The sequence below is a fragment of the Vanellus vanellus genome, assembly GCF_965231255.1.
Source record: "Vanellus vanellus genome assembly, chromosome: 6".
Classification (NCBI taxonomy): Eukaryota; Metazoa; Chordata; class Aves; order Charadriiformes; family Charadriidae; genus Vanellus; species Vanellus vanellus.
This window is the reverse complement of record NC_138911.1, coordinates 14,175,468-14,188,782: the sequence shown is the minus strand read 5'-3', so window position 1 is coordinate 14,188,782 and position 13,315 is coordinate 14,175,468. Positions and strand designations below refer to the sequence as shown.

Below are 13,315 nucleotides of genomic sequence, written 5' to 3'. Positions count from 1 at the left end.
CATTTGCAGCAACTGGAACAAAGTAGAACAAAGTTGAGTCCGATGCACACTTTGAAATACCCACCTCTTTTACAGCAGGGAAGCTGTGTAGCAATTTACTCAGTTGGACTGTTTTCCACACTTTACCAAGAAAAAAAAATACTTTTTCAAAATTACTGAGGTCAACCTCTCACCCAGCAGTTGAACCACAGAGAAGGTTCAGTGTGATTCCAGCCCTTCAGAGCACAACAAAATGCCTTGGGAGGGGGTGTGTGGGGTGTGTGGAATATCTTATTTTCCGCTGGCAGTAGTATATTGATTTCTTTCCAGGTTGTTCCTGGTACTTTAGCCAAGAGCAACATGGGGTTAGACTCTCTACCCAGCAAAACCAGGAGTGTTCTGATCTAATGACTTCCTCATTCACTCTCACAACATAAACACAGCCCTTACCCCTCCACATCAGGACTGTGCCATGGGAAGTTCTGACAGGCTTAAGAAAAGTTTGTTTGCTTTTAAATGAGATGGAAAAATTATCTTTATGCCTGAACCACAACTGAGAAAAGAACATAAAAAAAAAAATATTATGTAGAGACATTGCTCTGCCATATTTCTCCATCCTGACTTTCCACTAGGTGCACTGGACTATAAGAAAATGTTAAACAATAGTAGCACACAAATATTGTTACTTGAAGTCCAGAAGCCTAAGGACTTCAATGATATTCTCAAGACTGGGAAACAAACTTAAACACCTGTGAGTTAAAGCAGTCTTGACTGCTGTGGGTGGGATGCTTGTAAGATTTATGAGGTCACTGCCAAAGTCTCATCCTTTAAGCCTTGAAGACAGGCCAGCATGACAGATTTTATACTCAAAATTTTAGCCTTAGTAATTTGGTTTAAGTGAATTAGTTCTGAAATCGGCATTTCATATACTGGATAAAGATCATTCTCTTTCCATACAAACTGTTCCCCCTCTATGAAGATAATACAATTCTAATTCCAATCTAATAAAAATCTAATTCTAACAATATTCACAGGATTAAAAAAAAATTACACCAAAACACCAGTAACATTCTGGCTACTTTTTCAAAGGTTCTCAGCTATGCTACAAGGGCAAAAAAGGTAGAAATCTTCTGTGATGAGAATATCTGAGGCTCTCTGGCCATCAGCTGGCGGTAGTCTCAGAGAAGTCACAGATCACCCTGTTCATTGCCAGCGTAGTGACTCTACTGGCAGGCCTGGGTGTTGGGAGACAACAGACATGGTTAAAAGTTATCATTTAATTCTCCCGTTAGCAGTACACTTTGTGCTCTGAACTCAGAAGAATGTTTTTAAAAATGAAAAATCTGATGGACTATCACACTGTGAATGCTTGCTTCCTGGCTAGTTAGAAACCATAGATTTGTAATCACGTAATGTCCTTTACTTTTCAATTTATTTATTTTTAAACTACAGATAAGCCAAATTAATTTACCCTTCTCGCATAAATATTATCAAAAATATTTTTTCATTGCTGTAGCAAAGTAACTTACTTACTGTATCATTTGTTTCAAATTGAATCTACAAAGTTAATTTCAAAATTAATTTTGGAAGTTAATTTTAAAATGCAACTTAGGTAAATTCCAGAAATCAAACATTTATGTATGCACAGCTGATACTGAACAAGACATTTTTGCTCTGTAGCACTTCCCAAAAGGTTGCTTTCAACTATCTTGCCATCCATTGAACAACCTCAGTCTACTTTGATACCATTTCCTGGTTCTCCCCTTTATCCTTTATTTTTTCACCTTTCCCTGATTTCACTCCTGTCTAATCTTTATTGTGAGCTCAGTCCTGCTGCTATTTAAGATAGTGGAAAAATATCTCCATTAACTTTAGCTGGACGGAATATTACGTTCTTGATGTAGATGTTTTCTTTATTTCCATTGTACCCCTGGAATAACTTCAACAATAAAGTATCCATAAAAGGCAAGTTACAAAATTCAAATACCTGAAGCATAGTCTATACATGCAACATAATAAAAAGGTTTTTTTCTTTAAAAACAAGTAAAAGATTGCATATCTATAGTCCTTTAGGCATAATGCCCTAAATAAAATAACAAGTATACATATATACACACACTTCATCACATTCTCTAAAATACTGTAAGGGGCAAAAAGAATCAACTGGCACTGCTAACAATCACATTTCAGTTTAATATTAAACTCCTGTATACATTTCACTCCATCACTCCAAATCCCTCAGGGTTAATAAGAGCTCAGAAATCCAACCACTAGCAGACACTGACAAATTTAATGAGACTAGAAACGGGGTCAGACCAGTACATTTCTTAAGATCACGATACTATTTGTCAAAAAGGGGAAAAAGGCAAAAAAACATTTACAAAGTTGTAGCATTGTTCTGCTAGCTTTCTTAAATTTGCTCATTACAGGTTACTGAACAACTGATTACAAGATCCTCCTGCCATGCCCAGGCAGTAGTGAACCAGATTAAGAGAGAGCAGGCAATTAAGTAAGGAAGAAATTCCCAGGAAATGTGAACTGCAGTGACAAATATTGTATTTAACACAATATGGTACTAGTATTTCTAATAAATAGCTGAGAAGACAAGTCATAGTAAGATCATTAAAATATCCTTAATGAAGTGATTTAGTTTTTAAAATGGGATTGTGGGAAAGCACCTCAGAAATAACAAGGTATGGGTAATTAATCATCATCCTCTGTTACAGCCATGGTTGTAAAGAGAGTTTAGTGAACTCCCTTTCCAGGCAACACCACTGTGAAAATGATGGTAAAATATAATGCATGGAAGGAACAAGTGAGATTTTGTGAACAGAAACATACTCTTTGCATTTACAGAAAGCAGCTTCTAGGTAGTAGTCAACATTGCAAACCTGCAACAGTGCAACAGGATGATGCACATATATCAGATGTAACAAGGCATATGAGGTCACAACATATTGAGTACTATATAAGTATCATTAAAATAGCAACTTGTGGAGATAGGCTAATAAGGATTTTCATTGTGTTTCCCCAGCTGAGGTGGAGGAAGGAAAGACACAGGAAGATAAAGTGGTTTGCCTAAGGCAAGAAGATGGATCAGCAGTATAACCGAGGTAGAATCAGGAGGAATGATGTATAATGCTCAAATCAAAACTAAAGTTTCAACAAACCTTACTGCCCTTTTGAAGACAGATGGTAACACTGCCTTTTCTCACAATTAGACAATAACAAATTCAGTGTATCTGATTTATTGAGCATTAGGATCCCTTCATTGGTTTGATATCTGTTTTTGAGTTGCATGAACAGGTATAAAGTGTCAATCATTACAATAAAAGGCAGACAATGCCAAAATACATTTGAGTTTAAGTAAAGAACTAAGATGATAATATGAATACAATTACTTTACAATTAAAAAATTCCATCAGCTTCTCATGGTACAGCTATATATCACCAACTTCAAAGAATCCATCTACATTACTAGAAGACTTCACAAAGCAGACAAGTATCAAACTGAAGTAGAAACACTCGGTAGACTAAAAGAAATCAAACCGTTTGTATCAATTAATGCATCATTCACAAATGTTAGATTCACAAACAAGAAAGATGACTCCCACGAGCAAGATAAAACCTTAAACACAGACATAACTAGCAAGACAAACAGAGCACAGACATCCAACAGAGTGGTAGAATATGTATAAACCTGATCAGCATCTCTGCTGAAATACACTACAGAAAAACAAGTATGATGAAGATCTGAATGCAGGCAAACATAACCAACCACAAACAACATATGAATTCTTTGAAAAGATCTTGCTAGTACCAGGGAAAATGTGCAGAGAAGCACAAACCATGGAGTCAAAGCCATGAAACAATGGCTAGGAGAGCTAGCTACAGGGTGTAAAGTGGACAGAATTTGATGTCACAATAAAAATTTCATATAATAATTGTGAAGATACAGTCAGAAAGCATCATCTATGTCTGGCAGATAAGGTAACCTAACATTCAGGCAAGTCCTGTCGCTATTATTTCAAAGACTTTAATTTAAGGGTCCTTTTTGAAAAGGATACCAAGTCCCAAAGATATTCACCAGGCAGATGGAGACTGCTATTTCTCTAATACACAAAAAAAGAACAGGTTTTCTATAGAATCCCACATTTCAAAAATATGCATTCTGAAAATAATCAGACAGATTTCTTCTATAATAAAGGCTATACCAGCAGTAGCTTCACCTCTTCACAGTGCTTGTGTACCACATACTATGAAACATGTTACTGACCCTGACAAGGGGGATTCAGGATAAATTCTTAACTGTCTTTACAGATCAAAGATGGTGCTTGATCATTTAAAAAAGTTCCCAACTAACAGCAAGCCACAAATATGAAATACCAACTGTAATGAAAAAAGGTCTAGCGAGGCCAGTTGAACAGATTGTTTTAAATTCATCAATTTGTTCCCATTTTAAAGTCACCATAACTTCACAATTATTGTAATGGTCAAACTCAAATTTCCTTCAGGTTAAAAGCCAAAATTCTTTTGTGACTTCTACAGTTCAACATAAAATATTTTACAGCATAGCTCTGGGAAGTAATATAATATGTTTCTACAGCATGTTATACAACTGAATATAAAGATATAGTGATAAAACTATCAGAATGAAAAAATTAGGAAAAATCTTGCATTCTGGCAGACTTGCACACCCCAAAAATGCATAAAGTACAAGTGAAATGCAATTATTTTTACTGCCTGTGAGCTAAACTGCTGACTTACATTTTAACATCCTGGATATAGGAACAGAGATATTTTACCCAGAGATTCAAAGAAAAAAAAAAAAAAAAAATCTGTTGAGTTCATATTCCTCGTGAATGCCACCAAATGATGGCAAATCGATAGTTGCTACTTCACTAACATCATACTTTGGATCCAGTCAACTAGCATATCTGAAAATCCTTCCCAGAAGGACCATATGGATACACAAATCTGTTTTAAGTACCACCATCAAAACTCCCACAAACAATCTGGCTTTCAGTTTGGTTACAGGTGGAATATAAATCAGTAAAATCAGAACTACTTCACAGTAAGGTAAGCTCCCTTTATGAAGCTATAAAATTCTTTGCTGAATTGTTATAGGGTAACTGAGTGAAATGGAAAGAATACAAGGTCATTAAATGAGGCATCATTAGTGCCCTGAGCTATGCAATAGCTGAATTTATTCCTTATCACCAGAAGGTAACTTTATTGCATTATTGGCAGAGCACCTTCCTTTCTTCTGTAGTACTCTATTCATACAGATTACTACAAAAAGAAGTTTTTCAAAAAATGTTTTCAATTCCTCAGCAAGTATTCCATTCTTGAATGGTTTTTAAAAATTCATAGAGCAGCAATTCATAGAGCCAGGTAAGCACGCTGAACTTTGAACTCTGAAAATCTTCAGCTCTCGCTCTTGTATTACAGATAACATGCATTTTTTCTCTAGAGTTTCTTACAGTCTTTATCTGAATGCTTTAAAAGCCACAACATGCAGGTTCCTGACATCATCCAAATAAAACTGATTATAGGGAATGTAGGATTTAAATTAGCAGGGCAAGATCTATGCACAGTAAATAGCCTGTAAAATACAAACAGGCAATACAAATCCTGTTTTTTACTTTGCATGGAGTGCTTGTCAGACAGGAAATTCAGTTTGCAGACATAGGTGGGAAAAGCCAGAAATACAGAACAAGCCCTTGATAATCAGCAGCAGACACTGTAGGAAACCATGAAGTAGAAAGAATTCAGCACTTATAGAAGATGTCTAAAAAGTGTAAGGACATGTACAATCACTGATTAGACAAAGCATCTAAAGCACTTGTACTTAAACATGATTTTATGATTAATTTTGAACTTGAGCACAGTCAGAGCTCTGCATGCTTATAAAATGGATTGCTCATTCTTGAACAGTCAAGGTGCTACAAAAAAAGTGAGAAAGTAAGGCAAATCTTGTGAGGACAGGGACTAATAACAGAAGTAGTAACAAAATGCAGAAACCATGCAGGAATGAATTAGAAAGTTAACAAGAACTGAGATGGTTAAAAAAAAGAATAGACCACAATGAAATAAAACCTTTATTCAGGTTAATTCACAAAGTCACATCCCTAGGAATGATTCGAGGGATTCATATCCAAGAAAATAGGTAGGCAGCCAAATAGGAAGTGTTTCAATGAACTCACATGCAACCAAATGACTTGCTGCCCAAAATTCAGTCAAAAACAGAACTTAACTTGAACCTAAGGCTAGATGAACAAGCGGCATCAAAACCTACAGATTCCCATCACCTACAGAATACAAGGGCAAGAGATGATTGGCTAACTGAATAAAAAGGAACACACTTGTGCAATTTGGGCCAAGATTCGCTTTTTATGACTGGATAATAGAATTTCCCTGCCTTCAACTCTGAGAACTAAATCACCCAGTACTTGTGAAATTTTAGAGGCTCTAGAGATAGAAACCCAATAGGCAGATCCATTCTTTTCCTTACAGCACTATTTGGGGTTCTGTTTCTTCATAAAGAACATCTGAACACAATATTAAACACATTTGAAAGGCTCTTCACATGTTTTATACTTCAAACTCAGTGTTCTCAAAACACCCCTTCTCAGCTGTGTAGAGGTCACGTGAAGCTCTAGAACAACAATCTGATGTGAATAGTCCTTGAAATAATTCAGTTCCTGAACAGGTAGAAATGTGTCTTAATTTACAAAGATTTTTTTTATTTTATTTTACATATCTCTAGGCTAAACAACCCCAACTCTCTCAGCCTGACCTCATAGGGGAAGTGCTCCAACTCCCTGATCATCTTTGTGGCCCTCCTCCGGACTTGCTCCAACAGATCCATGTCTTCTGGAGTCTGGCAGCTCCAGAGCTGGATGCAGTACTCCAGGTAGGGTCTCACCAGAGCAGAGCAAAGCGAAGCAGAGGGGCAGAATCACCTCCCTCAACCTGCTGGCCATGCTTCTTGTGATGTGGCCCGGGATACTATTGGTTTTTTGGGCTGCTAGCATACATTGCTAGCTCATATTTATTTTTCTGTTCACCAGTACTCCCAAGTCCTTCTCCACAGGGCTGCTCTCAACCCATTCGTCACCCAGCCTGTATCCATGTTTGGGATTGCCCCAACCCAGGTGCAGGACCTTGCGCTTGACCTTGTTGAACTTAATATGTTTGCATGGGCCCACCGCTCTGTGCTGTCAAGGGCCCTCTGGATGGCAATTAATCCAGAATTCCCTGCAGTCTGCAATGAGGTGGTATTCCAGTTCATATAATCTGCTGAGAAAATAAAGTTTTGGGTTCTCTCCCACTGTGGATTCCTTAAATCCTTCAGTATTTTCCTTGGACTTTTTACTTAATCAACAAAGTCTTCTCTTTTATGGCAAGTCCTCACTCTTTAACGACACACACACCCCCCCAAGTCATCCCCAATTCCTCCGGATCTAAGGGGACAAACATTATAAATTTCCAAACATCAATTTCATCTGTCTTTATACATAGTCAGACAAGGAAACACAGATGCAGAACAATATTTTTTCTCATAACCAAGACAAAGCTGACCTCAAATTTTTATACTATGAAATTCAGTGTCTCCTCCTCTTTAGCTCTCTATACCTTAAACTACTGTTCATTCTAGGGCCATCACAGTGTGGGCCTTGCAATAAGTCTGTTGCTATGTTGGTGTCTCAGCTATGTGGAGGCTTCTCACACAGATCCTTCTAAAGCCCTGCTCTTACTGAATATTAGAAAAGCATGTTTCTTAGCACAAATTATTACTTCAGAAAAGGTTCCAAATCTGAACTTAAAGAACACAGATTTTGGTGTATGACACTGGAAAACACCAGCTCCTGGGTTTTGTTTGGTTTGCTGTTTTGTTTTGGTTTTTTTATTTAACTACTCCATTTATTTCAGTAAACTTGAATTCGGGGCAATATGATTACAATTCTACCTGGACTTAAAATTAATACTTTTCTTACATTAACCATGTTCTTGCTTCCATTGTAAAGTTGTACCTATAACATGATTTTTTCTTATGTTCTTTTATGAATCTCCTTCCTTCAGTAATTTCCATCATATCTTACATAGCGTACAGATCACATGTATCACTACAGCTTGTACAGTTCCTTTCACCAGAGAAAGCATGCATGCACAGTGAACAGATCTCCAGCTACCACATTATATACCGCGCAGATATACAAAAGTAGTACTGCAAGAAATAAAAAAAAGTAAGCTAAAAAGAACCCCAAACGGGCATACTGGAAGAAATTCAGATTTCTTAAGAGCTGATAGATACTCTACCAGTGATATTCTTAATGACAGAGAGCATGTTAATCTTAATTTATATAACAGGACACCTAAGCAGATCCTCTAGAGAATTTACCAGAATGCCTGCAGATACATATTACATTTTAAAGAGCAATGCAAAACTATAATTAAGCATCACATGACCTCACTCACATTGTTCTTTCATAGGACTCAGATCTTTAGTTCAACAAAAAAAAAAAAAAAAAAAGAAAGGAAGAAAGCAACAAAAGGAGGAAGGACTGTCTTTTGGTTAAGAAATAGGAGACAGGAAACCTGGATTCTATTTTTGGCTCTGCTACAGAAGTCCCTTATGGCAAACTTTTCCAGCTTTGGGGTACCAAACCAAGGAAGTGATTCTGAGAGATGACTTAACCACAAGTACCTAGATTTGAAAGCCTTGTCTCCTTTCTCTGCCTCACTTCCTTCATCTGAAACAGTGATAAAAATTCTCATCTATATCCCAATAATGATGTAAACTTCCACCAGGAAGCAACACAGTAATAGTATTAAAACCAGGGAAAAGAAACTAAATATAGACACCTATTAGTTTTATCTTCCTGGTCCTCATACTCAAAGTATTGATTTTCATAAACAAACAAAAAACCCCTTTAAATAATCAGCATTGCCCTTTGTTTGTATGTGAGTTGAGATTATAACCTCCAGTACCACCTTTCATTTTTGAAGCTGTAAGGATGTTTAGACAATGCATTAAACAGTCCAGCAGTATTGCATTTCTGAAGATCAGGAAGCCAAATCCTCTCTGTCCCCCACCCCCACTTCATTTTCGAGAGCACCTCCTCCAAGATATATAGCCCAAATTTCAACATCTTTCAGCAAGATCATTTATTTTTTGTTGTTGTTTGGGTTTTGGGTTTTTTGTTTAGTTGGTTTTGTTTGGGTTTTTTTTTTTTGGGTGGTGGCAGTGGTGGTGGATGTTTTTACCTAACTTCCATACAAAACCTTCCTTAATTCTTTTTTTAAAACCTATGGCTAATCATACTGTATTTCTCACAATTGCAACACTGAACATGTAACCCAAGAAGCAAAAACAGTGCTTGCTTTCACTTTTTGTTATGAGTACTCTTTAGCTGAATAACTTCAGATTCAGCACTCCAAAGGTTAAGTTTAGTTTACTATCCAATATGGAAAGAGGAAGAAACCATAAATACAATGGGGAAAAAGTTTAAATTAAAATTTTAACTTAAAGAAAACAAAAAGGCCAATGAACTTTCATTACACAGGAGGCAGGGCAGGGACAGAAGAGAAAGGCAACTTCTTTTACATTGGCTTTCCCATCTGGAAAAACTCACCGGCAATATGGAAAAACAATACCAATAGAAAGATGCGAGGAAAGGCTCACAACATTTTTCAAAAGCTGTACTAAAATAAATCTATGGAAGAATGGGGATATATGCATCTCTAAGGAATATATGCACACTTCACATGCTATAGTGAACTGGCCATCACTGATGGCAAGAGATTATTTTTTTAATGGTCCTGTAAAGTGCTTTACATAGGACTACCGACAGATCCTATTTCCAACTGTTTTCTCTCCTAGGAGACAAAACTATCGCTAATTGTAAGTTCCTAATTCACTGAAACAGAAAATAAAGTTTCTGCAATAATTTGTTTTTTTGTTTTTTGTTTTTTTTTCCTCAGGATACTGTATAGTTTTAAACACTGTGTCCATAACAGTCTAGATGTCAATTAGACAAAGTAGGTCTGACAGTATGTTAGAAAACCACTAGCATAGTGACTCAATACTCTAGAGACTTTTCAATACAAGCTGTGATTTCCCACAAAACCTGAGAAGAGAGAAGAGTGTAAACAACAATTCATGCAGCAGAGACTTGATTTAAGGCCCCAATTCTAAATTCCTTATACAGCCAAGATAACTGTTGACTTTAACGGTTGCTGTAGAAACACTTAGAATCAGTTTTTATGTGTATGGTACACTTTTCCTGTGAAGACAGATATTATTGCTTAGGGATGTATCTGCTTTTACTTCTGAAAGATTCTGACCTAAACACGAAGCAAGGCATGGTTGTGGTGCTGCAGAGGACTAACCTCAGTTGGATTTGTGTTACCTTTTCCCTGTGACAGGACAAAACAGTGCATGCCTTTAAGTTATTTCAAGTCCCTCTCATGAAAAGCAGGAGCATGAACTGGAATACAACTTAGGCTTAGTTACAGTAACAATAAAAAATATTTTGTTCAATTCCTGGACTTTATTGATCTAGTCCATACTATGTTCTTTCTGCAAAATTCTTAGAGTAAGAACACATTTCATCATTTTCAGTTCCTGCCTTCCCTGTGCCTTCACCTGTCTGACTACTGACAATTCCCCATCTGGGCTGCATCAAAAGAAGTGTGGCCAGCAGGCCAAGGAAGGTGATTCTGACCCTCTACTCCACTCTTGTGAGACTATATCTGAAATATTGTGTCCAGCTCTGGGACCCTCAACAGAAGAAGGACACGGACCTCTTGGAGAGAGTCCAGAGGAGGGCCACGAAGATGATCAGAGGGCTGGAATAACTCTGGTATGAAGACAGGCTGAGAGAGTTGGGGTTATTCAGCCTGGAGAAGAGAAAGCTCCAGGGAAACCTTATAGCAGCCTTCCAGTACCTAAAGGGGGCCTACAGGAAAGATGGGTGAGGGACTCTTTATCAGGTAGTGTAGCAATAGGACGAGGGGTCCCTTCCAACTCTAACCATTCTATGATTCTATGAACTTCACTCTGCCCATCTTATTACATGGGTTTTCTCCAAAAATAACCCTTATCAAAATGAAAAAGGATTCTCTTTCAAAATAAACTTGGAAAATAAAAGCTTCATATTTACTTGGGGGTAGGGGAGAGTATTTATTTTTATACTTCACTATATAGATTTGGCCTGCTGAGCCAACCAATTTGCCAGAACACTGCGCTTGCTATAAGGGACTTCTCCAGATCCCTTCTTTTGCTAAGATACATCATAGTATGGAGCTGATATAAAGTGGCATGGCTTTCTTCACATAGCATGGCAGACAGAGTTTTGATTCCTTGAATGCAGAAGAACTGACCTGCAGGCAGTTTTCTTTTCTAGAAGTCTCTAGCAAAAAAATTCATTGCTTTTCAGTTCTGTGCTGCTGTTACCATTGTTACCATTGGGTGCTGCACACACTATTCGTACTCTGCATTTTCAGTTGTTAGCATAGATTCTGCAGCTAACTTCCCTATTTATGTATTTGTAAAAAAACTTGCTGCCATCAACCTGGAACAGTCTTTGCCATCCACAGGATGTGCTGCTTTTGGTTCTGTTTGCAGCTCGTTGTCTACTACAATAAGAGGCTTCACTGGCCCATTTTGCAACCTAAGTTCTTAGCATAGCAGTTGGCTTTAACAACTTCTTTGACTTTTTGATCCAAGATTCAGCTTTTGGAACCCATTAGTTATCACCAAGCAATTAACCTGAATGTCTGGCACCTTATCTGACCATTGGGTTAGCCTGAGCATTTCCATAGCAAAGTCATTAGTCTGTCTTCACTACTATGTGCATCTGAAGTGATATTCCATGGCTCCATCTCATGGAAGAAAATTAAACTAGTGAGACAGGACACCTCATTGCTGTTTAAACTAGTCCATTCCATGCTTGGCTATTCAGGGCTTCTAGGACTCACTGATTTCCAAAGTAAGCTTTGGCTAGAATCTAATGAACAGTATCAGTTACCTTGGCACCTGGGATCCCCAAATTATGTTCCTCCACATAACATTTCTTCCAGAAGACAATATACTTGTATGGTCTTACTGTGACTGTGAGCTTAATGGCATTATCAAAGTATCTGCTGGAAGACTCAGGTAGGGAAAGGTAGAAAATTCTGATGAAGACAGACATTGAATTTTGATATTGCATGTCAGCAGCTAGTTGATTATGATAAAAACTTACAATCTGACTTAAAGAAAGACTAGGAGAAACACTGACACTTTAATCCTTTTTGTTTCTGATTTTATTCCTGCATTCTGCACCACCACCCCTCCAAAATATCAGTTGTGCCACATATCAAGGCTATAGTTCAATGAGAATGAGGAAGGTTATTGTATTCATTATTCATTTTTTTTTCTTTTCATGGAACCTCCATTAGGCTAGAAGAGAAACTACACTATGCAGATGCAGCTACTAGATGCTAACCACCAGCCATATTTTACAAACCTGTTGGTTAGTAGAGTCCCCAGTGTCTCCAGTCCCACCAGGGCACCACAGACTGGAGAGTCTATAACACCTTCATATCATTACCATACCTACACCTGAAGAAAGTCAACCAGGTTAAAGAAAATTATATTTATAGTTTCCAGCTGTTTTCACAGAGTGCAGAAATCTAGCAATTTCCATCATGACAAAGAACTAGTCCAGTAAATACAGTCACATCTCTACTGCATACGTGTTCATTCATTAAAAATGATGAATGTATATTCCCTGTCATAATTCAAACTGCAGGTATACAAATTTGCAAATGCCTTGAGAAATGCATCCCATATTTCCACATTAATTCTCAACATTTTGTATGAACATTATCTAAAACCAAGTTTAAAAATTAGTTTCTAAGCATCTTTGGACCCTCAAAGGAAAGTGCAGCTGCAGCCTTAGAGGCATTTAATCACTCAAGTCTGGATGACAGAGTGCACCACTTACCGCTGAACAGGTAACGGAAGGGAATCTAAGTGGTCCTCGCCCTTAAAAGCCATATTTATCCTATTCTTACGTGCACTTCTCCATAGGCCGGAATCTAGAAAGGAAACAAATAGTCATTTAGTAAGCCTAGGGAAACTCAGGCCTACTGATCTGTGGAGCTAACTCATTAAAAAAAATTCAAAATACTTCTTTTCCTCAGACGACTACATAACTCCAGCATTTAACCAGGGCCATTAAGTACATTTCATGGCACAAGCAACATAGGGTTCGCATATTCCTGAACTTCCTGGACAGGTAGAGCCATTGGGGTTGAACATTTCTGAGTTAATATTGAGTTCTTT

At 37.5% G+C, this 13,315-nt stretch overlaps 1 protein-coding gene across 1 annotated transcript in view; it reads right to left on the bottom strand.

Annotated features, from left to right (window-relative positions):
• The window catches only part of INSC (INSC spindle orientation adaptor protein), a gene marked incomplete at both ends in the record, with an annotated part of 97,509 nt that extends 84,482 nt beyond the window's left edge, over nt 1–13,027 (bottom strand). Inside the window, one exon of the mRNA XM_082485691.1 lies at nt 12,975–13,027. Within this exon, the coding sequence (XP_082341817.1) occupies nt 12,975–13,027 (53 nt within the window). The remainder of the gene's footprint in view (nt 1–12,974) is intronic.
• Between the last annotated feature and the right edge of the window lie 288 nt (nt 13,028–13,315).